The sequence below is a fragment of the Furipterus horrens genome, unplaced genomic scaffold, assembly GCF_987537825.1.
Source record: "Furipterus horrens unplaced genomic scaffold, mFurHor1.1.pri manual_scaffold_1, whole genome shotgun sequence".
Classification (NCBI taxonomy): domain Eukaryota; kingdom Metazoa; phylum Chordata; class Mammalia; order Chiroptera; family Furipteridae; genus Furipterus; species Furipterus horrens.
Genome location: NW_028327171.1, coordinates 113,320,024 through 113,343,355, shown reverse-complemented (window position 1 = coordinate 113,343,355; position 23,332 = coordinate 113,320,024). Strand labels below are relative to the sequence as shown.

The 23,332-nt window shown below is 47.0% G+C and overlaps 1 protein-coding gene across 1 annotated transcript in view; it reads right to left on the bottom strand.

The window, feature by feature from the left end:
- WNT7A (Wnt family member 7A) overlaps positions 1 to 23,332 on the bottom strand; it is a 64,287-nt gene that overhangs the window by 30,992 nt on the left and 9,963 nt on the right. The window contains exon 3 of the mRNA XM_090266361.1: positions 6,658 to 6,929. Coding sequence (XP_090122487.1) covers positions 6,658 to 6,929 — 272 coding nt within the window. The remainder of the gene's footprint in view (positions 1 to 6,657; positions 6,930 to 23,332) is intronic.

Below are 23,332 nucleotides of genomic sequence, written 5' to 3'. Positions count from 1 at the left end.
AGTCCTATTAGAAAATGGGCATAAGATGTTAACAGACATTCTACTGTAGAGGATACACAGATGGCAAATAAGCACAGGAAAAATGTTCAACATCATTAGCCATTAGGGAAATGCTACTTAAAACCACAGTGAGATATCACACACCTATCATAATGGCAAAAATAAAAAACAGTGACAACACCAAATGCTAGTGAGGATGTAGAGAAACTGGATCATTCATACATTGCTGATGGGAATGTAAATGGCAGGGCCACTCTGGAAAATAGTTAAGCACTTTAATTTAACTGGGGCTACTGTTTGTTTGTTTGTTTGTTTGTTTTTGATCTGTCAACTCTTCCTGGGAAATCCCCCAAGGTAAGAGCAGATATTTGTCATTTCATTCATGCACTCAATAAATATTTCTTGAGCACTTACTATATGCAAGGCACTGTTTTAGGTACAGGAAAATGCATGCCATCGCTCATGGTGCTGACATTGTAATGGGAAAACACAGACAATAAACACATTGAAAACTATGTTAAATAAGATAATTTCATATGGTGATAAGGGTCACATAGAAAACAAAGCAGGGTGATATACAGAGAGAGATGACTTGGACATGGGCGAAGAGAGTCAGGAAGGGCCTTTGCTATGCAAAGATTTGTGGAAAAAGAGCACCTGACAGAGAAAACAGCATGTGCAAAGGCCCTGAGGCTGGAAAAAGTTTGGTGAACTCCAGGAGTATGTGGCTATAGACAAGGTTGGCATCCATGTGTCCTAAGTACCCTGTGTCTTTCCCCAACACACATGTCAGCCCTGGAAGACCCTTCTGACACCATAAGATCCCACCATGGAAGAAATCAAGGCCATGGAAGGATGAGGTTAGTCCAAGGCTGCCTCTGGGCCAGGTCCCTTAAGTTCTGGCTAGAGGCCTTTCCAATTGAGATGGTGAGAACACACATCTGCTTCTGAATCTGGGGCATAAATGGAGGGTATGGTGGCCTGAGAAGGCCTCCTCACAGCCTGGCCTGGTCAGCCAGCTTCAGGCCAGGCAGGACCTGGCTTCCCAGGCCCTCCATGTACCACCACTGACCACTCTATCTAGTCAAATATGCAAGTGGCCCTCAGTACGGTGGAGAGAAGCATAGCTGAGCAAGCCTTATCAGGGCCCCACCCCAGCAGCCTGGCCAGGCCCCTGGTGTCCCCTGACTCACAGGCCTGCCTGTGGCCAGGGCAAGGTGGGAATCTAGCTCCCAGGAGCACCCAGGCCAGACAGGGCAGGGCAGGAAGGGACAAGACCGGCACCCTCTGTGAACAAGAGGCTGGGCAGGGACTGGGAGGTGACTTCTCACTCAGGTGGAATTCCATCCCCCTGAGCTCACCTCCCTGGGAGCAAGCGGCGCATTCCAGCAGGGGCCAGCCCGTCCCGGCTGGGCCCCCATCCCCAGGGCTGCCTCTATGAGCTCAGTCACCATACTCCCAGGAAGAGACTGCTAAGGGCCTATCCCTCCCCTGAGGCCCCCAGAGCTCCCTGCATACTTTTACTCTCCCCGTACAGCAAGGCCTCCATAGCACGCCAGTCCCCACAGGCCCTCAGGCACTCAGGGCTGTGGCCATACTGCTCGGCCAGATTACAGCAGGAAGGTGGTCTCCCAGCCTAGCTCTGGGAAGGTCAGACCCTCACTTTCTGCTCCAGGGCACCCTGAGGGCCCAAACACATATCCAAGTGGTCAGGAGCAAGGAAAGCCACCTAGCCCTGGATACATAAGGCTTAGTGTATATCAGTTCTGAGTCTCATCTCTACTTGGGGCCTCAGTTTCCCCATCTATCAAATGGGGACTATGACAGATGGAGCACCCCGCTAACCCACCCAACCATATTTTTTTAGGACTTAATGATTTTATACATACTGTTACCTCTGCCTGAACTGCCCTTCTCTTTTCCACCTGTCTTGCCCACCTGGAGGACTCTTACTTATCTTTCAAAGCCCTTCTAAAGGTTCCTTCTTTTTCCCCTAGAGGTAGAGGTCTCTAGACTTCTGCCCAAGGAAAACATTCTCTCCTCTGGGCTCTTCTGATCCTTCCACGTCACATTTTCCCAGTGGTGTGAGCCCTGAATCATAATTTTTGCTCCTCTTATCTGACTCTTTCACTAAACTGAGCACCTTGAGGGCAAGAATCATGGTTTGCTCATCTCCTCACTGCCCAAAAGACTGGAAAGAAATCATTCAAAGCCACAATGATTCTACCATCCAAAGGTTTCAACCCAACACTTCTGCTGTCTCTCTCCGTCCCAACCATAGATCCTATGATTCCAAACCCCACATGTAAAAATGTGAACCTAATATTCTAGATTCTCAAACTGAACAGTCTGTGATTTCAATCCAAAAATATTATGGCCCTAAAATTTCAACAGGAAAAGACTGTAATTCCTATCTTCTCACCTAGTCATTGACCCTGCAGACCGCACAATTGCATGAGACGATGAAGGGAGGAAAGGCTGGCGGGCTCGCAGAGGCATCCCACCTCCCCAGCCCTGTGGCCCACATCCACAGGCTGGCACCTGGTTCTGCCGGAGGAAACTGGAGACCTGTGAGGGCAAGATGCTCCCACAGCGTTTCTTCTTGCCCATCTGGGAGGTGAGTCGGTGGGCTGCTCCGGGTTTGGGCCTGCCACCACCTCTGCCCCTCCGTACGCACACTGCATCCCCTCCCTGACATTCCCTGCCTCCTCCTTTCCTCACACCAGCTGCCAACAAGCCCAGAGCCTGTGATCAGGTTGAGTCTTGTTTCCTCACAGCCAGCGTGAGGGAGCCAGTGATAAACACATCTGTGATCCTTTCCAAGACGCTCAGCCAGGAGTGGCTGTGGGCTGGCCTCTTTTTCCTGTCGGTTCCCCACTTCTGCCGTGTGTGGGGGGGCCCCTGAAGTTTGCTGTGGGGGAGGTTCTGCGGTGGGGGTCCTTGCCTTCAAATAAAGGATCCCAGGGCACCTTGTGTGTGTGCCTTCACCTGGCCCTGACCAGTACCTGGGATCCAGAGCAAATCGAGGGTCATAGTCCCCATCTGATAGACGGGGAAACTGAGGTCCCAAGTAGGGATGAGACTCAGAACTGATACACACTAAGACTTATACTGTATACCCCAGGACTAGGTGGCTGTCCTTGCTCCTGGCCACTTGAATCTGTGTCTGGGCCTTCAGAGTGCCCTGCAGCAGAGAGAGCTGGGCTGGGAGACCACTTTCCTGCTGTGATCTGGTTGAGCAGTATGGCCACTGCCCTAGGTGTCCAAGGGCCAGTGGGGACCCCACACCCCAAAAGAGTCAGAACTGTGGTTTGTCAGGCCTTTTCCTAATGTATGTTAGGGAGTCCCAGTTTTCAGCTCTTGGCTCTGGTTGAACCGCTGTCCAGGAAGCCACCCACAAGGGTCCTCACAAACCAGAGTGGAGCTGGGTAGGCAGGGCAGCTGGGCAGCTGGTTTCCCTGAGCTGGCAGAGCCTGGCCAGCAGTCAATCCACACCCCAGTCTTGATCCCCCACCCAGCGCCTCACTCTGCCTTCCTGGAGTCCATGACTTCTGCCCGTCTGTGTTCCTGAACCATCAGTGGTTCCCCAGCGACCGTAAGGTGCTCAACCATTCACTTCGCATATACAGAGCAACTCCGTATGCCAGCATTGGGGGTGCAGCCGTGAATGAGTCACATGGAGTCCCTGTGCCCTTCAAGCTTATAATCTGGTGTGGAGCCAGGCAGGGGGGTGGCAAGCCCAGGGACAAGATGACAGCCAAGAAAAGAGTAGGAAGAAATTGAAAAGAAAGCTTGTCTGAGGAGGGAACATCTGAGCTGAAACCTAAAGAGTAGCCACAGAACGATCTTGGTTGCGGGGTGGATCAAGGCTCTCACTCTTTGGCCTGGCAGGTGACCTTGCAGGCTCTACAGCTGCTGTAACCCTATCAGGGACATACAAACCAGCCAGTCTGGGCCCCTGAACTTGCCTTAAGCCCCCATCTCTGGGCCTTTGGCCCCTACCTCCCCATATCAAACCTGGGTTGCCTTCACCTCTCTTCCCTGCCTAACCAAACCTCACTCATCTTTGGGGGTACACCTCCTCCAGGAAGCCCCTGAGGTTGGCCTTATGACATCTGACAGTTTCCAGCATCTGCACCATCCCAGAGCTGCCTTGAACAGCAACTGTAGCCCTTATGATCCAGGAGCTGTATGGCTTATGAAACCCTCTCCTACTTGATATACACTGAACCTTTCTTACCCCAAGCAAGGAATTCTCTTCTTTAATTCTCACAGTGGCCCAACCAGGTAGCCAGATGAGTAACCTGAGGCTGGAAGAGGGAAGCCACTTGTCTGTCTTTTTTCTGCCCCGCAGGGACTGAGTTTCAAGGGCAGGAGGAAACCTGCTACCTGTGACCCGTGCCCTGTGCTCTAAGGAGTGATATGAATACAGAAACAAGGAGGAACGAATAGCCTGAAGGGACTGCTCACCCCAGGCAGGAGCTCCCAGCCACGGGATTCAAAAGGTAGGGCCAGGGAGGGCCTTGCGATTTACCCTAGGACATCATCCAGCAGCAAGCCAGGTGAGCGGCTCTGCTGGTGTGACTCACGGAGGACTCCCACTCCCAGGAGGCTCTTACCCACAGGATGTGGCAGAGGCTGGAGAAGACAAGAGGAAGAAGGGTGGGGTACCTGAAGGCTAGAGGAAGGGCCAGCTTGTTCCTTCCCATTCATCTGTAGACTGGGGACCTTGTTCCCCTCCAAGGAGTGCAGACTACTCCCCAGTACCACTTACCAGATAGGCCCCTTCCTGTGTCACACATTTCCATGACTTGGAATTACAGCCACTCTGTGCTGAGGACTAATTGTGTGCCAGCCCTGAAGTAAGTGCTCTCCTGCCTTGCCTCCTTCTATACTCACCCCAGGCCTGAGGACACCCCTGCCAGCTCTACTTCCTTCCTGGGAAGGAAGGAGTAACAAAGCTGAGATCTGAACCCAGGCAGCCAGTGCCAACCCTCAGGCAGCCCCCTGAGCACCGTGACACAGCAGCATGTGGCGAGCAAAGAATGTCAGCTTGACAGCCAGATGTGCTTTTTCTTGTTCTGGCGTTGCTCGTTAACGGTGGGACCCTCAGCACCGCACTTAACCAATCTGTGCCTCGGTTTCTTCATCTGTGAAATGGGGATAATGATGCTATTATTCTTAGAGATGCCGTGAGAATTAAGTGAGCTGACATATCTAGAGCTAGAAGGTGGCCTGGCCCGCAGACATGCTGGAGCACAACAAGATCCGCACCACTTAATATAAGTGAGGCAGCTAACAGCCCACACTTTGCCAGATTTACATGGTTGAGCCTCTGGAAATCTTTTTTTTTTTTTTTTTTTTTAACCTTTTCTACTGGTGACTATCAGTTTGAAATGCCAACACTTTAAAAAAATGAAGTGATTGTACTTAAAAACCTGAGTCTAAAATCAGAGTGTCTGGCCACAGTGAGCTGGCATTCCTACACAGCCACAATGGGCTGGAGTCAAGTCAGTGGTCTGTATGCCTTGGTTCAGCGCAGCCCTGTGCATAGTTTCCTAGGTCCTTGTCATTCTTGCTCCTGCTCAGTCCCCCTGGGCTCCCGCATTTGTGGCCCCCAGTGGTGTCAGCGCAAGTCCTTTCACTGCAGTGGCCTGTTCCCCATCCAGGCAGCAATGAGCCCTCCCTCCCCGTCTTACCTGGATCACGGACACTTCTCTAACAGAACTCCAACCCAACATCTGAGCTTTTCCTCTCCAAACACACCTCCTGGGCCTGGGGTTTCCAGAATGGGTTCTGAGCACCCCAGCCTTAAAAGGCACTAACAAGGCCACTCCCAACCTCAGGCCATGTCCCAGGGCACCGCCTGGGCCGAGCAGCATGGACTTGGGTACCCCAAGACACCTGGTCAAGCTGCCTCTGCCCAAATACTTCCTGGGATAAAAAGCTCACTTCTTTCTTGGTAGCTTATTCTGTATCTCATGTCTGTGGCTTGTCCTCACACTGGCTGGACGGCTGGACCTGCTTCTCTGGGATACCCCTCACCCCGTGGGCCTTCACTCTGTACTGAGGGCCTGCAGACCTATCTGCTACCTTGCCTTAGGACAGCCAGATTCTCATTGGATGAGGTGTCCAGCCTCCTTTCTTTCCCAGGCATCTCCACTAGAAATATCCTGGAACATTCCTAGTTCTCTTCCAATCTGTGCTCAGAATCCAGGAGGATCTGAGGAGGCAATAAAAAAAGAATGGTTACCTCCTTTATTTTGAGCTCCAGGTTTTGGCTGAGGTGGTCAATGACATATTAGCAGCCCTGCTCCATAGAGATGACTCCTACTGAACTGACCTCAACCCCGCCCCACAGTCAGGGTTTCATACAGTTGATTTGTGGATACAAGGATAAGAGTTCACATGCATCCCCATTTCCATCTTGCTGAGTCACATCCAATTTGTTTTAACAGAGATTTAGTATTCAACCTTTCTAGTACCAGACAAGTTTCACACCATACACTGATCCTGACCAGCAGCGAATCAACGACAGAGCCAAGCTAAGGGCAGAGCTCTGTGGCTTATTACTGGAGACCCAACACCAATCCTTAGGAATAAGCTATTCTGAAGCATCTCTGCCAGAGCTGCCAGCACCCCTCCCTGGCTGCCTACCTTGCGGCCTGCCTCGTTATTGTGTAAGTTCATGAGAGTCCTGGCATTCTGCTTGATCTCCCGGGCATCCACAAAGACCTTGGCGAAGCCGATGCCGTAGCGGATGTCGGCAGAGCAGCCACCCCACTTCCAGCCCTCGTCCCGGTGGTACTGGCCTTGCTTCTCCTTGTCACAGCCACAGTCACTCAGGTTGCCCTGGGTGCAGGCAGCTGTGATGGCGTGGGCCACACCGGCAGCTATGATGGCATACGTGAAGGCAGCTTCCCGGCTCCCTGCAGGAGAAGAGTGGAAAGACTGGGGTCAGGTCCAGGACATCCTGGGAGAAGACAGGCCTCTGTAAGAGGGTGGCTGAATTGACTGCAACAACTCCACGAAGATCAACTGAGCACCCATTCCTCACCTCCAAGAAAGCTCCATCTTGGATGATGCCTGAGCACCCATGTCATGCACACACTCACTGGGTTCCCTTAGGGAGCTGACAGGGCAGGAAAGGAGGAGGACAGTGGGCTGGTTGCCAGACTCAGGCAGGCCAAAGGAGGGCCCCTCTGTGGATCATCACCCACTCCCCACCACACTCAGAGTAGCAGTATAAACTACACGTCACACAACACTCAGAGCACCTGGCAACAAACTGCAAGACAGCATTTCTTCCCCACCTGCAGACTGCACAGTCTCTGAGCCAGAGACCTGGCTTAAATCTCAGGAGCCTCAGTCTCTGGTCAGTGACATTCAGCCAGTGATGAGCCCTCCCTATGTCTCAGTGCTCAGAGGTACAACAGGAACTCTGCCACAGTACTTTTGTCATGGAGATGACAGAGAACAATACGAGTTTGTTCTATAAGAATGGTTTTAAGCATGTTCTTGTCATTAAAAGAGCTGTAGATGTATTTCAAAGTAGAGCTGATGATTTGTATAAAGTCTGAGTACTGAACGAAGGAGCAATTGTATAAATTATACTCTGGAGGGAAGGGAAGGTGTCAGTGGAACTTGTATGACTTCTATATTTCTGCGCCATCAAATACAGGCTAAAATATAAATTTTGTAATTCTCTGTTTAAATGGAAACTATTGAAACCAGGTAAAGACACAACAAAGAAAGAAAATTACAGGCCAATATCTCTAATGAACATAGCTGTTGAAATCCTTAATAAAATATTAGCAAACCAGATCCAGCAATATGTTAAAAAGATCATATACCATAATCAAGTGGGATTTATTATGGGGAGGCAAGGCTGGTAAAATATTTGCAAATCAATAAATATGATACACCACATAAACAAAATGAAAGACAAAAATCACATGATCACATCAATAGATGCAGAAAAAGCATTATAGAAAATTCAACACCCATTTATGATAAAAAACACTCAGTAAAGTAGTAATAGAGGGATCATATCTCAACATAATAAAGGCCATATATGAGAAACCTACTGTCGACATCATACTCAAGGGCAAAAACTAAAAGCACTTCTCTTAAGATCAGGAATAAGAAAGGGGTGCCCACTCTTACCACTCTTATTAAACACAGTATTGGAAGTTCTAGCCACAGAAATCAGATGAGAAGAAGAAATAAAAGGCATTCAAATTGGAAAGAAGAAAGTAAAACTGTCATTATTCACAGAAGACATGATATTGTACAGAAAACCCTACAGGCTCCACCAAAAAACTACTCGACCTAATAAATGAATTCAGCAAAGCAGCAGGTTACAAAGTCAATATTCAGAAATTGATGATAATTTTATACACCAATAATGAACTACCAGAAAGAGAAACTAAGAAAAACAGTCCCATTTATTATAGGAACAAAAAACAATAATAAAGTACCTAGGAATAAATTTAACCAAGGAGGTAAAAGACCTGTACTCAGAAAACTATATGACACTAAAAAAAGAAACAGAGGAATATACAGGTAAGTGGAAGCACATACTGTGTTCATGGATTGGCAGAATTAACGTCATTAAAATGTCCATACTACTCAAAGCAATTCATAGATTCAATGAATTCTCTATTAAAATACCAATAACACATTTCACAAATCTAGAACAAATATTTCAAAAATTTATATGGAACCAAAAAAGATATCAAATAGCCTCAGCAATCTTGAGAAAGAAGAACAAAGCTGGAGGGATCGTAATACCTCATACCAAACTATACTACAAAGCCACTGTAAGCAAAAGAGTCTGGTCCTGGCATAAGAACAGACACATAAATCAATGGAACAGAATAGAGAGCCCAGAAATAAACCCATGTCTTATAGCCAATTAATACTTAACAATGGAGGCAAGAGCATACAATGGAGTAAAGAGAGTCTCTTCAATAAATGGTGCTGGGAAAACTGGACAGGTACATGCAAAAAAAATGAAACCAGACCACCAACTTACACCATACACCAGAATAAAGTCAAGATGGATAAAAGACTTAAATGTAAGTCATGACGCCATAAAAGTCCTAGAGGAAAACATAGGCAGGAAAATTTCAGATATCTCATGCAGCCATATTTTTGCTGATATATCTCCTAGAACAAGGGAAATAAAGAAAAAATAAACAAATGGGACTACGTCACATTAAAAAGCTTCTGCACAGCTAAAGAAACCACCATCAGAATGAAAAGAGAACTAACTGTATGGGAGAACATATTTGCCAATGATACATCGGACAAGGGTTTAATCTCCAAATATATAAAGAATTTACATGACTCAACAGCAAGAAGAGAAACAATCCAATTAAAAAGTGGGCAAAGGACCTGAATAGACATTTGTCCAAGGAGGATATACAGAGGGCCCATAGGCATATGAAAAAAATGCTTAAAATCACTAGCCATCAGAGAGATGCAAATTAAAACCACATTGAGTTACCACCTCACACCTGTCAGAATGGCCATCATTAATAAATCAATAAACAAGAGCTGGAGAGAATGTGGAGAAAAGGGAACCCTACTGCACTGTTGTTGGGAATGCAGACTGTTGCAGCCACTGTGAAAAACAGTATGGAATTTCCTCAGAAAATTAATAATGGAACTGCCTTTTGACACTGCAATTCGACTACTGGGACTATAGTCTAAGAATCTCAAAACACCAATTCAAAAGAATTTATGCAGCCCCATGTTCATTGCAGCATTATTTACAATAGCCAAGATCTGGAACAGCCTAAATGCCCATCAGTAGATGAGTGGATAAAAACAACTGTGATACATTTATACGATAGAATACCATGTAGCAATAAAAAAAGGAATTCCTACCTTTTGCAACAGCATGGATGGACCTGGAGACTATTATGCTAAGTGAAATAAGCCAGTCAGTAAAAGACAGATACCATGTGATCTTACTTATAAATGGAATATAATGAACAAAATAAACTAATGAGTAAAATAGAACCAGAGGCACAGAATAATGGAACAGTCTGACAACAGTAAGAGGGGCCGGTGGTGGGGGGGGGGGTATTGAAAGAAGATGGAGGAATTAGTCAAAGAACATATAGAAAGGACCCATGGACATGGACAATGGGGTAGGGATTAACTATGGATGGAAGGAGGCAAAGGGGAAATATTGGGACAATGGTAATAGCATAAGCAATAAAATATTTAAAAAATAAGAATAAATGGATATTATTGGACTTCTTGACCCTACCTGAAAGGGCTGGTATTTTAAGTTATTTTGTCACAAATTATTCCATCTTTTTAAATATGATTGACTGCTTTTGTTAAATGTTCAAAAAATAAAAACTAGAATTTTTTTTTTTTTACCACTCTCAGCTCTGTGCCTGGCTCCTGGCATGTGCCTGACATGCCTGACATAGCAGCTCTTATTCTCTGTCCACATTATTACTACTGCTATGTGCCACCTGCCATTTATAGGTTCATGTATTCCTCCTCGCTAGACTGTGAGCATCTCCAGAGAAGACTGGGCCATGGCCCCTTCATGTCTGCATCTTCAGGCCCCGGCCAAACAAAGAAGGCAGGGGCTGGGGAGGGGGAAAGAGGACTGCTCACAATCAGGGTGGAAAAAAGCAGGTACTTCAACTGGAAGGTTCAGGAGGGAGTCTGATGAGCTGCTGAGAAGTCACTTTCCCACAAGTCTTCCTAGCTATTTGAACATGGCCTTGCCAGAGGCTGCTGGGGCTCTTAGTCGGGGTGGAAGGATCCTGAGTAGCCAGGGTGCAGGACTGCTGCCAACCACACTCATAGCCTCTCTGGGCCTCCATCTCTACACCTGCATAATGGGTTCACAGCAAGGTCTACTGTACAGGATGGAAATGAACCAAGGCAGTCTGCAGGAAGCCCTATGTGCAGTGTGAACCCTGGTGAGCAGTTAGCAAGTTCACTCTCAGAGCCAGGGTGCGTGGGGTTCAGGAAAGGCAGTCTGTTGGAAAACAAAGGCCCCTGAGCCCAGAGCAGGCCAATGAAGTAGCACTGACCAGGCATGACAGGGTGGACAGAAGAGTTTAAAGACATTAGATGAAGATGGCTTAAGCAGTGGGGTAGGAGGTGGATAAGGCAACCTCCAAGTTGCTTTGAGCCCCAGGTCACTCTGACCCACACTCAGACACACCCTTTTTCTACCCAACCATCATCTACTTCGTGGCCTCCCTAACCTGGGCTGCTAAGACATCAACAGCCTGTACTCCCCTTCCTACACCCCACTTCCCACTCTGCAGATACGTGAGCCTGTTGACCTATGGACTGGATGGCTTCACTGTGCCGGGACCACTTACTTCCAACCCTCCATGCCAGCCTAGCCACAACACCCTTGTTAAAACAGGGGCTCGAATTGTAGCTCTGCCACACACCTACCAGAGTTCGGACTCTGCACACATTCTCATATTGGTATTACAAACCACATGTGTGTGACACACGTCTGACAGAGGACCGGGACAGAGTCATGTTGACAGGGGCAGCCACCAGCTAGATGTGCACACAGTCTGATATATCAGCAGGCTGGCCACCTGACAATGTTTTTGTTATACAAAATTAAGAAATGAGACATAAGCCTTACCAATGCTTGTCTGGGCTCACAGAAAGCCAAGGGAACCTGCTGGGGCCATGTGATGAAGACAGAATTGACTAGGTAGGAGTGAGCTTTGAAATTTAAGGTCTTCAGGGCAGGAGATTAGGCTGCAAGTTCTACTGAACAGAACATTGGAAAAGAGCACTTAATGGACAGACTTCCAGGGAAGTCTGGGCAAAAAGCAGATGGGTCTAACTTGGCCAGGACAGGAGGTGAAAGAATGAGTGGTGGGCAACCAGAATCTCCTGGGATCTGTAACCTCATTCCCACCTCTACACAGATTTAAGGCTTAAATTTATTTCCCTGCATGCCCCAAGGGCTTCCAAGCCAAGAAGGAAGACTGGTCCCAGGCCACTGATTCCCTGAAGGGGAACAAAGATAAAGCCCATGGGCAGCAGCTCTCACTGCTACAGAGTATCAAATGGACAAGTAAAAATGTACCAGAGGGGGCAGTCAGCAGTGAGATTAGACCCCTGTGGACATTAGAAAATAGTCAGATGGAAGATATAAAGAGAGTAGGATCTCCCTATTCCATCACTTCTTAGCTGTGTGACTTTGGCCAAGCTGCTAGCCTCTCTGTGTTCCAGTTTCTCTACTATAAAATAGGAATGCTAACCACCCACTTACTTAGGGCTAGAAAAAATTGACAAAGGTAATGCATTTAACATAGAGCCTGGCGTGAGAAAGTGGCCCCAAATATTAGATTTATTGCAATTTCTATTGATGAAAGTAGTAACAATTCCTTATAAGACAGTTGTCAGGTAAGGAGTAGAAGTCTTCATTTATCTTCAATTACAGCTGAGGAAATTGAGTCCAAGAGAAAGGTCTGGCTTGCTCCCATCACCTGACTGGTGGGCTGCAGAGCTGAGCTGCAGACTCTGCCTCTGGACACCCCATACAGACCAAAACTTGTCCCTAGAGATTAAGTGACTCCAAGAAAGGAGAATGGGTCCCTTAATCAGACCATTAGTGGAGTATGCAACCTGAAGGGTGGGGCCTGGTCTGTCCTCTGAGACTTGCCTTTCTACCAGGCTTCTTCCTGGACCTGGGGCCAGGGGTAGAGAATGGGCTGTCCTACCAGGGTATTTCCTGGTAATTTTGTGTGCAGGGGCTCTACCATCAAGTGATGACTGGTCCCTGGGGTCTCTCTGAGTCCCAAGACTATGCAGGTGATGAGGGAAAGACAACTAACTGAACGCAATGATGATGGCTTCTGTTCCTGATGGCTTCTGTTCCCAGCAAGAGCCTCATCAGATCCCCTGAGGTGAGCAAAGGGCAGATGCACCATAACACATTTCACTATCCTGAGTTCAAGGTGAACCTCCAGACAGAGTGAAGTTCCGTAATGGATCTTCACTACAGCACCTGCTGCCGCTGAGAAGTGAAGGCAGTGCACAGAGTCTGAGAAATGTTGAGGTGCAGTCATTCTTGGCTTCAGAGCTCCCAGGGACCCAGGTACTGGCTGCTAAAGTCAAATGCTTCCAGCTGCTAAAGGATCACTGTTGACCCCTGACAATGACCTTGACATTGGTCTTGCCCACCAACATTAGGCTGGCACTGTCCAGCCCCACCTCCTTTCTCCCTCCAACACTGAGCACCGAGGAAACCTCCCTGGGCATTGGGCTGGCTGTATAACTAATGTCAGGCCTGTTAACCCCTTTAAGTCTCTGTTGTTTACTCTGTGAAATGGGAATAGTAATAGCATCTAAACATCATAGGATACTGAGAGGATTGGATCACAGAATGAGGGGAAAGTGCTGAGCATAGCACCAGGCGTGTAGTAAGTGTTCAGTAAACACCAGCCATTGCTGTTGTTATTATCGCTGTATTCCATTTCACCATGTCATGCTCCATGATTCCTTGAAGAACAAGATGGCCTCATGCAGAGGCAAGTATATGGGGCTGATCCAGTGTCTGTCTGCCGACCCAAACAGATTCACAATGGGACAGGGACCATGTCTATCTTGCTCCCACTGTTTACAACCCCCACATTAATGTGTCAAGGTGAATGAATGAACATATCTGGATTCCAATTTCAATGGTGCCAGACAGAGCAAGTCACTGAACCGCTCTGAGACTCCATTTCCTTATCTGTTAGTATCCGCTACCCTGCAGAAAATAGATGTCACCTAAGTAAACAACAATGAGTGTTATGATGATTATAATGGATGGAATTACAGACACTTTTAGGAAGTAGAGAGAGAGACTTCCTCTGCTTTAGTTTCCCCTATAACCTTCCTTCTATTTTAGACTTATTTGTTGTCTGTTCCTCCAGCCACACCTACCACTTCCATTGCCCCTCTAGAATATAATTTTCTTGAAGGCAAGCACTTTGCCATGTTCCCTGTTATGCACTCAGTAAATGTTTGTCAAATGAATGAATGAAAGAACGCTCCAAACAGTGGCCCAAACCATGTGACCTTTATTTTGAAAGTGTATTCTCATGTTCCTAAGGAGAACTGCGGTTCAGAGAGGCTCTGCAAGGTGGATGCGGAGCAGTGATGAACTCCAGCCCATTCAGCACCACTTCTCCCAGGGTGTCGGCACAGTTAGCCGGAGGCTTGGGGATTTGGTTTTGCTTTGGGGTGGGGGAGAAGGGTGGAAAGAAAGTAACATTTGTTGAACATCTCTATGTACCAGACCTACACTAGGCTCTCTGTGTGGTATATTGCACAATAGTCCTGTTGAATAGACACCATTTCTCCACAATTTTACAGGTGGAGGGAAACTGAGGCTCTGAGAAGAAATGTGATTCTCTGAGGCCACCCACCCAGAAACTGGCCAGAACTGGATTCTGGGCCCAAGTTGGCAGTGTCCTTCCTCAGTCCCAGCCTGCCTCCCTTCCTGGATCCTTGCTTTGTCTGACAGTTAATCATTCCTTTGTCTTACGGTATCAACTCTTATCAAAATGCCTTTATTTCTGTCAAGAGATGTCACTCAGTTGTTACTGGTTAAGACTTATCAATAAATAATTTATAAGACCACATCAACTCTGAGGAGCTAAGCCTGCTCAGCGAAGACCAGGGTTTGATGGCAGTGAAAAGGTAGAAAAGGATCCCAGAATCTTAAAATCGCAGACTCTCAGGGTGAGAAGCCACACTGATCTCCAGCCATCTATACTTTCTTCAACTACCCCAGAGGACTAACAATTCCTTATTTCATCAGTGGGGAAACTGAGGCTGAGAGAGGTGACTTGCCCAGGCAGAGTCAAGATGCAAACCTAGAGGTCACATGCAGTCTCTATTGACTCTAGAAGATTCCCGCAGACCCTGACCATGTTCAGTGTCTGGAGAAGGACCACTCCCTTAGCCTGGGAATGCCCCCCACCTGAGTGGAGTGATTTCCTGAATGCCATCTCATTTGTCTTTTACAAGATAACTATAAGGGTGGTTCAAAGACATCTGTTTTATTGCTGCAGAAATGGGGTGAGACAATATACCCAATGGCACATAGTTCATAATCAGCATAGCAAACTCATAAAATTGCTTACTATTTGCCAGGCTTTGTTTGTTCTAACCACTCAGTATAGATCAACTCACTTAACCCTGCAGCAGTGCTATGAGGTGTGGGCCATTATTATCTACATTTTATAGATGTAGAAATTGAGGCCCAGAGAGGTGATGTAACTAACCTGCCAAGGATTCTAACTCGGTCAGCCCAGCTCCAGCATCTGAGCTACTCTCTACCTCAAGGACATGATGCCCACTCCAGTCTTACTGATCCCGGCCCAGGCTCTTTCGTGGATCTACCCCAGGGGGCCAGTGAGCAGCAGACACTGGGCTTGGCCGTCAGTGACCACGTACACTCAAGGAACAGACCCACCCCCACTCTGCCTTGACCATCCACCTCTACCTCCTGCCCACAAGCAGAGGAAGAACCTGCAGAAAACCCAGCCCTCCCCTTGGAGGGATGTATCCAGGGAGATCACATCATTCAGCAGCAGCTGAGGGCTCTGAAGAATGCAGAACAGGACAGTGTCTGAGCAGGGGCCATCTGGTGTGGTAACTTTTGATCACAAAGGAGCGAGCTATGAGGTTCTCTGTGCAGCAAGAGAAGGCCCCAGGCCCAGAGTAGACTGTGTGATGATGGCTCTGATATGGTGTAGCCCATGGCGGGAGCAGTTGTGCTAGGGGGCGGGGGATAGCTGAAGCTATAGAGAGGGCAGTGGTAGGTCCTGCTGGCCCCTACCATTCTGCTCTGGGCAGAGACCCTGATATCCCTGGAATCAGAGAATAGGCTCCCAGAGCCACAGACATGAAGCCCATGGTTCCTCCTGGAATGGCAGATTCAAGGAGGTCAGGAGACTTGCCCAAAGTCTCCAGTGACTCAGTGAGACCAGGGGGATTAGAACCAGGGTCTCCTGGTTCCCAGTATGGAATTCCCATCCTCATCCACCACTTCCTCCATAAATCTCAATCCACCCATATCTCCAAGTAAAATTTCCACCCAGAAGCCCAGGTGGCTTCAGCTCAGAACTCGAATAAAATGTAACTTGTCAGTCCCTCCTCTCTGTCCCTTATTCAGCTGGATGACCCTGAGAAAGGACTCTGACTCCCCTGAGTCTCAGCTTCCCCATCTATGAAATAGGAACCACCAGGAAGACACTTCCAGGTTGCCCTGAATATTCAATGAAACTCCTGTGTAAAAAGACCAGGCCTCTAGAAGATGCCCAGTAAAGATCAGTATTATCACTGAGCTGAAAATGAGTAGCCCAACTGACGCCCTCCACACACTCCAGCTCCATAACAATCCTGGCGGGTACAGAGGAAATAAACTGATGTCCAGGCCTGCCCAAAAGATTCCATTGCACCACCCTGTGCAGCCACTGTAAATGGTTTGCACCGGAATATTATCTGGGTGTATTTACGGTATCTTACTGGAAACCACAAAGTGCATTGTTTTTTTTTTGTTTTTTTTTTTCTCTTTTTCTATTTAAAGCCAATGGGTCAGAGAGTGAGCAATCTGCTATGACACAAGCTGAAATACATGATGATTTGGAAAATATACAGATGGAAAAAAGGTTGCTTTTGCCAGCCCTGTGGCAGGGCAGTTAGTTCACAGCTCTTCTGGGCTCAGAATACCACATCTGGCTGTCTCCATCCAAAGGAACTAGAGAGGCTCTCAATGAGCAACCAGGAACATTGGGGAAGCAGGGAATATGTACCTGGGCTGAGCCTGTTTAAGGCAACAAGCCCCCAGAGATGGCACCTGGGGAGAACCATACCCAGGCCCGCAGCCTTCACCATTCCCTCCTACCTGGGTTCCAGCCAAGGGTCTCTCTTTCCACCGAGCAAGGCAGAGAGCACTGCCGACCTCCCATCAAGGGGCAACACCTGCTCCTTCCTGCCTCCATGCCTTCGCACATCTTGTTTCTTCAGTCTAGAAATGCCATTCCTCCCCCATCTGCCCGGTAACAGAAAATGTAGCTCAGTGGTTTCAAAGCAGGGCCCTGGAGACTGACAAACCTGGGTTCACATCCTGGTTCCACTTCCCAGTGGCTGGATCTTGAGCAAATTAACTGACCTCTCAAGGCCTCAGTTTCCTCATTTGTAAAATGAGAATAATAACATACCTGTCTCCCAAAGTTGATAGGAATAAATAAACTAAGGCACATGACAGGCCCACACAATACCTGGTGAGTAGTTAATAAGCATTAGCTCTTATAAGGTGTATTACTGGTTAATCATACCCTTCAAGATGTACAGCTCCAATGTTACTTTTCTGAGAGACCTTCCTGATGTTCCCTCCCTCTGCTTGTGGCCCAGCACCTTAGCCATTCTTATTTTGTGTTGAATTAAATGATCAGTCTCTTCCCACTAGGTTGTGATAACCTGGATTATTTATTTGCAAAGCCTCAACAGTTGAATGCGTGAATGATTGCAGATGCAGAAGTGTGTGGGTATGTCACTATCCACCATATGGAAACTGAACTTATCTCAAAAATAGCGTCAGGGAACTAAAACCTAGGATGATATGAGGCTTGCAAAAAATGGAAATGAGAGAAAATGTCCTTTGTTAGCTATGTTCTAGAGAAGAATAGGGAAAGAAAAGGTCTTTGCTCAGGCAAGATGGAGCATTGTTAAGAAATGGCAGAACGTGGAGCTGGCCCCACCCCTCACTGTCTCTCCCTGGAAGGTCTTCCAAGCCATCCCTTTAAGCAGTCCTTATCTCACTAGATATGTACTCCATCCAGTCTCACAGCCCCAGAGGGATAAACAGAAGGATTTGTGCATGGCATGCAAATTCCCAGACTAGGGATCCTAGGCCAGCCACTCACCCCAGGTAGAAAGAGGGGAGCTGCTGAAGTGGCTGCTCAAGAGGAGAAGTGGTGAAAAATGTGACAGGAGAAGCAGCCCAGAAATGTACCGAAGTTACCCAGTCTGTAGAAAAGGGTGGCCCCCAGGGCTGAATCCTAGGTCATCTGTGCCCATCCCTGGAAAAGTTCTGGCAGGGAACTAACAAACAGGAGGTCATGAGTATTTGGGAAAGAACGCAGCTGTCCCCAAAAGCATACATCAGGAAACCACCATTTCTTTGTTGACAATAATGCTAGAACAGAGCAAATCTCTATATGTGCTAAGAATTTGATTATCTTCTCACATCCTGTCTCTTTCCTGAGACAGGGGAGAGAAATTCTTCCAACAGTTCCCCTCCCAGGTAACCCTCATCTTGAACACAAAATCCTGAAGCCTGACTGTCCCCACCTCTCTCCAGCCTCCTTCTGCCTTTCCTACCCCATATCTTGCAGTGCAGGTACCCGATAACTCTGGACCCCTGGCTCCTGGGACCTTTCCTTGGCTGCTCCTCTTCCACCATCCCCTTCCTCTACTGGGTTGTGGGCCAGCCCATTCCAGGCGAGTGCTGCAAGTAGCTCCATGCTCCAGTCTACCTGCTCATCCACTCGGAGCCCTCTTCTCTTCTACCAGATCCCAGAGCACATTGCAGCCCTGACCTGTGGTCTGTCCCCACCAGTCAATGGGCCCTGAGGGATTCATCAGCTGTTTATCACTCAGAAGATTCTAGTTAGTATTTGCGGGACAAATAAATAAATTAGTGGGTAAGACACATGCTGGGGGTGGGGCATGGTGTGTGAGCCCATGAACATTAATTTATATGAATTCAAGAAAATGCATCTAGGGAAAAATAAATTAAAATACTGTATGTGTGAAAATATAAATTGGTGCAGCCACTATGGAAAAGAGTATGGAGGTTTCTCAAAAACTTGAAAATAGAATTACCTTATGGCCAAAAAAATCCCACTCTAGGTATATATCTGAAGAAAATGAAATCACTGTCTTGAAGAGATATCTGCACTCCCATGTTGATTGCAGCATTATTTACAATAGCCAAGATATGGGAACAACCTAAGTATCTATTGAAGAATGAGTGGATAAAGAAGAGGTAGTACGTATGCACAACGAGATATTATTCAGCCATAAAAAAAGAATGAAACCCTGCCATTTGAAGCAACATAGATGGACCTTGAGGACATTAGGTTAAGTGAGATAAGTCAGATGAGAAAGACAAATACCATATGATCTCACTTATATGTGGAATCTAAAAAAACTAAAAAAATACTACATGTATATTTTGGATGTGTGCTCTTCATTCTCTATACTACTGTACATACATTATACATCCATATAAATGTTTTACTATACTTGTATATAAAACCAAGTATTCTGAATCTTGTGGATTATTTAAGAGACTTTAAGGGTAATGTTGACTAGAGTTACATTTCACCATCCACAACAATGTCAGAAGCTAGCATGTGCTTCTGGCCTCAGGGAAAGATGTTGGGCTTGGGGGTGAGTGAATATACTTTGGTGGATTCCTGGTTAGTGTAAAACCCACATGATAAGCATGGTCACACTGTGAAGGTCCCCAGAACAGTGTTTCCTGATGTAGGTGCCTCTGAAGAGCAACTCCACCAATGTGTCACTCAGTCCAAGGTCAGAGAGGAGTGGACCTTCCAGGGAAGTACTCAAGCTGCTCTCTTGTCTGCAGGACTTTTCAGAACCTTTAATTTGCTGTTGGAAACTCTGGCTCTCTTGCTCAGGGAGTACAGTGTTCTGAGTTCACAAATTAATCATCCCAGGAGCACCCCTTATATCCTCAGAGAAGCTGGTGGGGGTGAAGGGAATGAAGACTAACGTTCTGCTGAACAGACCCCAGGAACAGGTCCTCTGAGTCATGCCGTGTGGGGAGGGGTCTTCTCTAGGTCTTGACATAGTCAACATTGTTATCCCATTGGAAGGCAATCTGGAGTGGAAGGGAGAGCTAATAGAATGCTGGGCTAAAATGGATGAACATGAAAATGTGCAGGAATGAGTGTTCAGTCTTATATTTTGGGTCATAAATGAAAAGTCTTCACTCACACAACAGAGAAAAGAGTGTGTGAAGCGGCAGCGAGGAGCTGAACTGCCTGGGAGTCATGCATTTCTTCATGTGTTTCTGAGCAGCTACTGCATGCCAGAACATGACTGACAGGCCCAGGCTCCATGAATTTCCCCATGTCTAGGATGAAGACTAATGCTGGACGCATTATTAAAAAGCAAGCAAAGTCACTTCTGAAAGTAGTAAGTAATGTAAAAGCGGCAGCACTGAATGAATTGCCAGTATTGGTGGTTCGGGTGGTCTCAGGCCAGATGGTCAAGGAAGGCCTTCTGGAGGAAGGGGCATTTCAATGGAGACTTGCATCATGCTGAGTGGGCAGGTTACCTGCCATCACTTAGCAGCTTCTCCTTGTCACTCTCCTCTTCCTCCTGCTCTGGAAGGAATTATGGCAAGGGCCTGTCCCCACACCCACTGAGCCCATGGTGAGCATGCCCACAGGTGCCAGGCACTGCGTCAGAGGACTTTGCTCCCTCAAAGACCTGCCTTCTGCCCAAAAGACAGGTGGTAACAACTCGACTATGGTTTGTGGTGCATGTGCAGTGTGCCAGGCACAGTTCTGAGCACCTCGTGGGGAATAAGTAACCTTCTCCTCCCACACTGAGGAGACAGGCCATTTGGTCAAGGCCCTTGGATGGGAAAAGAACCGAGCAGGCAGCTTCAGGGCTGACCCACTACAAAGAACCGCACAATGAGCAAACGGATCAAGGCTACCCCACAAAGTAGTGAGGTGACAGGAAAAAGGATGGGGAACTAAAGGGTGGACAGAGATGGGCATTTCCCCTCCACGGGAGAGTCATGGAGCTTCTCTTGGGATGTGTGACATGTGAGCCCAGGATGGAAGAAAAGAAGGGCACCCAAGGAGAGGAAACAGCCACGGCAAAGGCCTTGAGGTTGGAAGGTCTTTCAAATGCTTAAGGGTCAAAGGAAGGCCAGCAGGGCTGGGGTGGAAATAGGGTTGGAATGCAGGTCACAGAGGTCTTTAAGAGTAAGGGACTAGGGGGCTCATCGGTAGTTTACTCCCAGAGCAATAGAAAACCACAGTAGGGTTTTACACAGGGTGCCATGATCAGAGCAACACAGGAAAGATGCTATGCTGAATGGCTGTGTGGACTGCGGAGGCAAGGGTATATTAGGAGACTGATGGAATTGTCTGGGCAACAACTCTCTAAAGATGGAGGTTTGAACCAGGAGGTGGTGATGGAGATGGTGAGAAGTGGACAGACTGGTAAAGTCAAAATAGTGAGCTTAGATTAGTAATTGAACAAATAGCTTCTCCCCATTCCACTCTGCATCTTCCCATTCTGTTGCAACAAAAATCAAATCTAGAGCAGGCATCCCCAGCTCCTCAAGTTCATCTTCATCTGAGACTGGCATGCAGGCCTCCTGGGAGGGGCAAAGGTATGTCCTCTGATAGCCCTAATTCCAACATATGCCAGGGTCTCACCGTCATGTACAATGCTGCTGCCACCTGGCAAGGTGGGCCATGTGACTCCCCCATTCTGCAGATGGTCAGGCTGAGATCAGAAAGGTGAGGTCCTTGCTCAGAGTCACCAGCAAGGGAGTGATGGGGCTGGGATGGAAACCTGGCTGTGTGACTTGGATGCCTGTACTTGTTCAGCTACACCACAACCCAACAACAAGACAAGGTTCTCAAGGTCATGGCAGCCTCAAGAATCTTAAAACTGGCAGGCACACACAAACAGAGGAATCTCTCAGAAACAGTGAACTTCTACCGATCTCAGTCCTGCCACAAAACAGCCATGTGCTTTAGTCCATCTCCACCTTGCTCTGAACCTGAGGTGAAGGCATCCTTTCTGGAGTGGATGAAACTAAATGAGGTGAAACATGTGAAGAAGAGCTATCTCAGATACTGGCCCCTACTTGTCCTCAATGAAAACATAAAAGACAAGAGAGTGAAGCCCCTCCTGACCCAGCCTCCCTGAGGTGCTGCTGAGCCAGCCCTTACTCTGCTCCTTGCACCATGATACAACCATCATGGCCCAAATTGAGGGGAGAACACACAACCCCAAGGAAAAATGGGCAAAAAGCATGAATAGGCAACTCCCAGAAGAGTAAACATGCACAGTCAGTAAATGTAGGAAGAGATTTCAGCAGCATGACTTCTCAGGGAAGTGCAAATCAAGATGATAAGTGAGAAAGCATTTCATACCCATGCCTTAGGCAAAGATGAAGAAGTCTGGATGATCCCAAGTGTTAGAGAGGCCATAGATCAATACTAGTTGTTGAGGGGAGTGGCACTAGGCACAATCACTATGGAAATCAGGTTGACATTCTTACCCTGCGACCAACAATTCCATTCCTTTGTATATACCCAAGGGAAATGCATGTACATGGATGCCAAGAGACCTGTGATGGCAATGTTAGAGACAGCAAAGGTTTAAAGGCAGCCCAGGTGCCCCACAACCCAAAGTATAGGTGCACATTGAGGTCCATTTACCACAGCTAAGCTGAATCAACAACCCTGACCTGTGTGGATTAGTTGGTTAGAGTGTCATCCTGTAAACCGGAAGGTTGCAGTTTGGTTCCCAGTCAAAGTGCACACCTAGGTTTGGCTCCAGTTGGGGCATGTACAAGAGGCAACAGATCAATGGTTCTCTCTCGCACCCATGTTTCCCTCCCTCTCTCTCTCCCTTACCCTCTCCCTGAAACCAATAAGCATGTCTTTGGGTGAGGGGTGAAAAAAAAAAGAAAAAAGAATCAACAGCAGGTACAAGGAAGATAAATGAGTGAACAAGTACATTTTTTAAAATGCATATAGTGTGATGCTTTTCTTTATAAAATTAAAGATTGGGTTGGCCCAAAAGTCCATATGGTTTTTTCTGTAAAATAAGAGACACATTTTTCATTTTCATCAATAACTATCGATTTGGATATTTTGAGTATGTTGGCTATATCTCCCATGTGGTATAACATATATTGTTCTCAATTAATGTCTTGATTTGATCGCTATTGACTTCAGCTGGTTTACCTAACTGACCATGGAACATTGTTCAGCAAGAAATCTCCAGCCTGAAACTTTGCAAACCACTTTTGACATGCTCCATCAGTCACAGCACCTTCTCCATACACTGAATAAATCTTTTTTTGCATTTCAGTTGTGTTTTTATGTATTTTCTTCCATCTTCAATGTTAAAATGACACAAAAATTCACCAATTTTGATAAGCTTTTTTTTAATGTGTGCTAATATGACAGCTGTCACAATATAATCTCACAAAATTGTTTCAAATGAAGTTAAAGACAACTAAGCACTACTA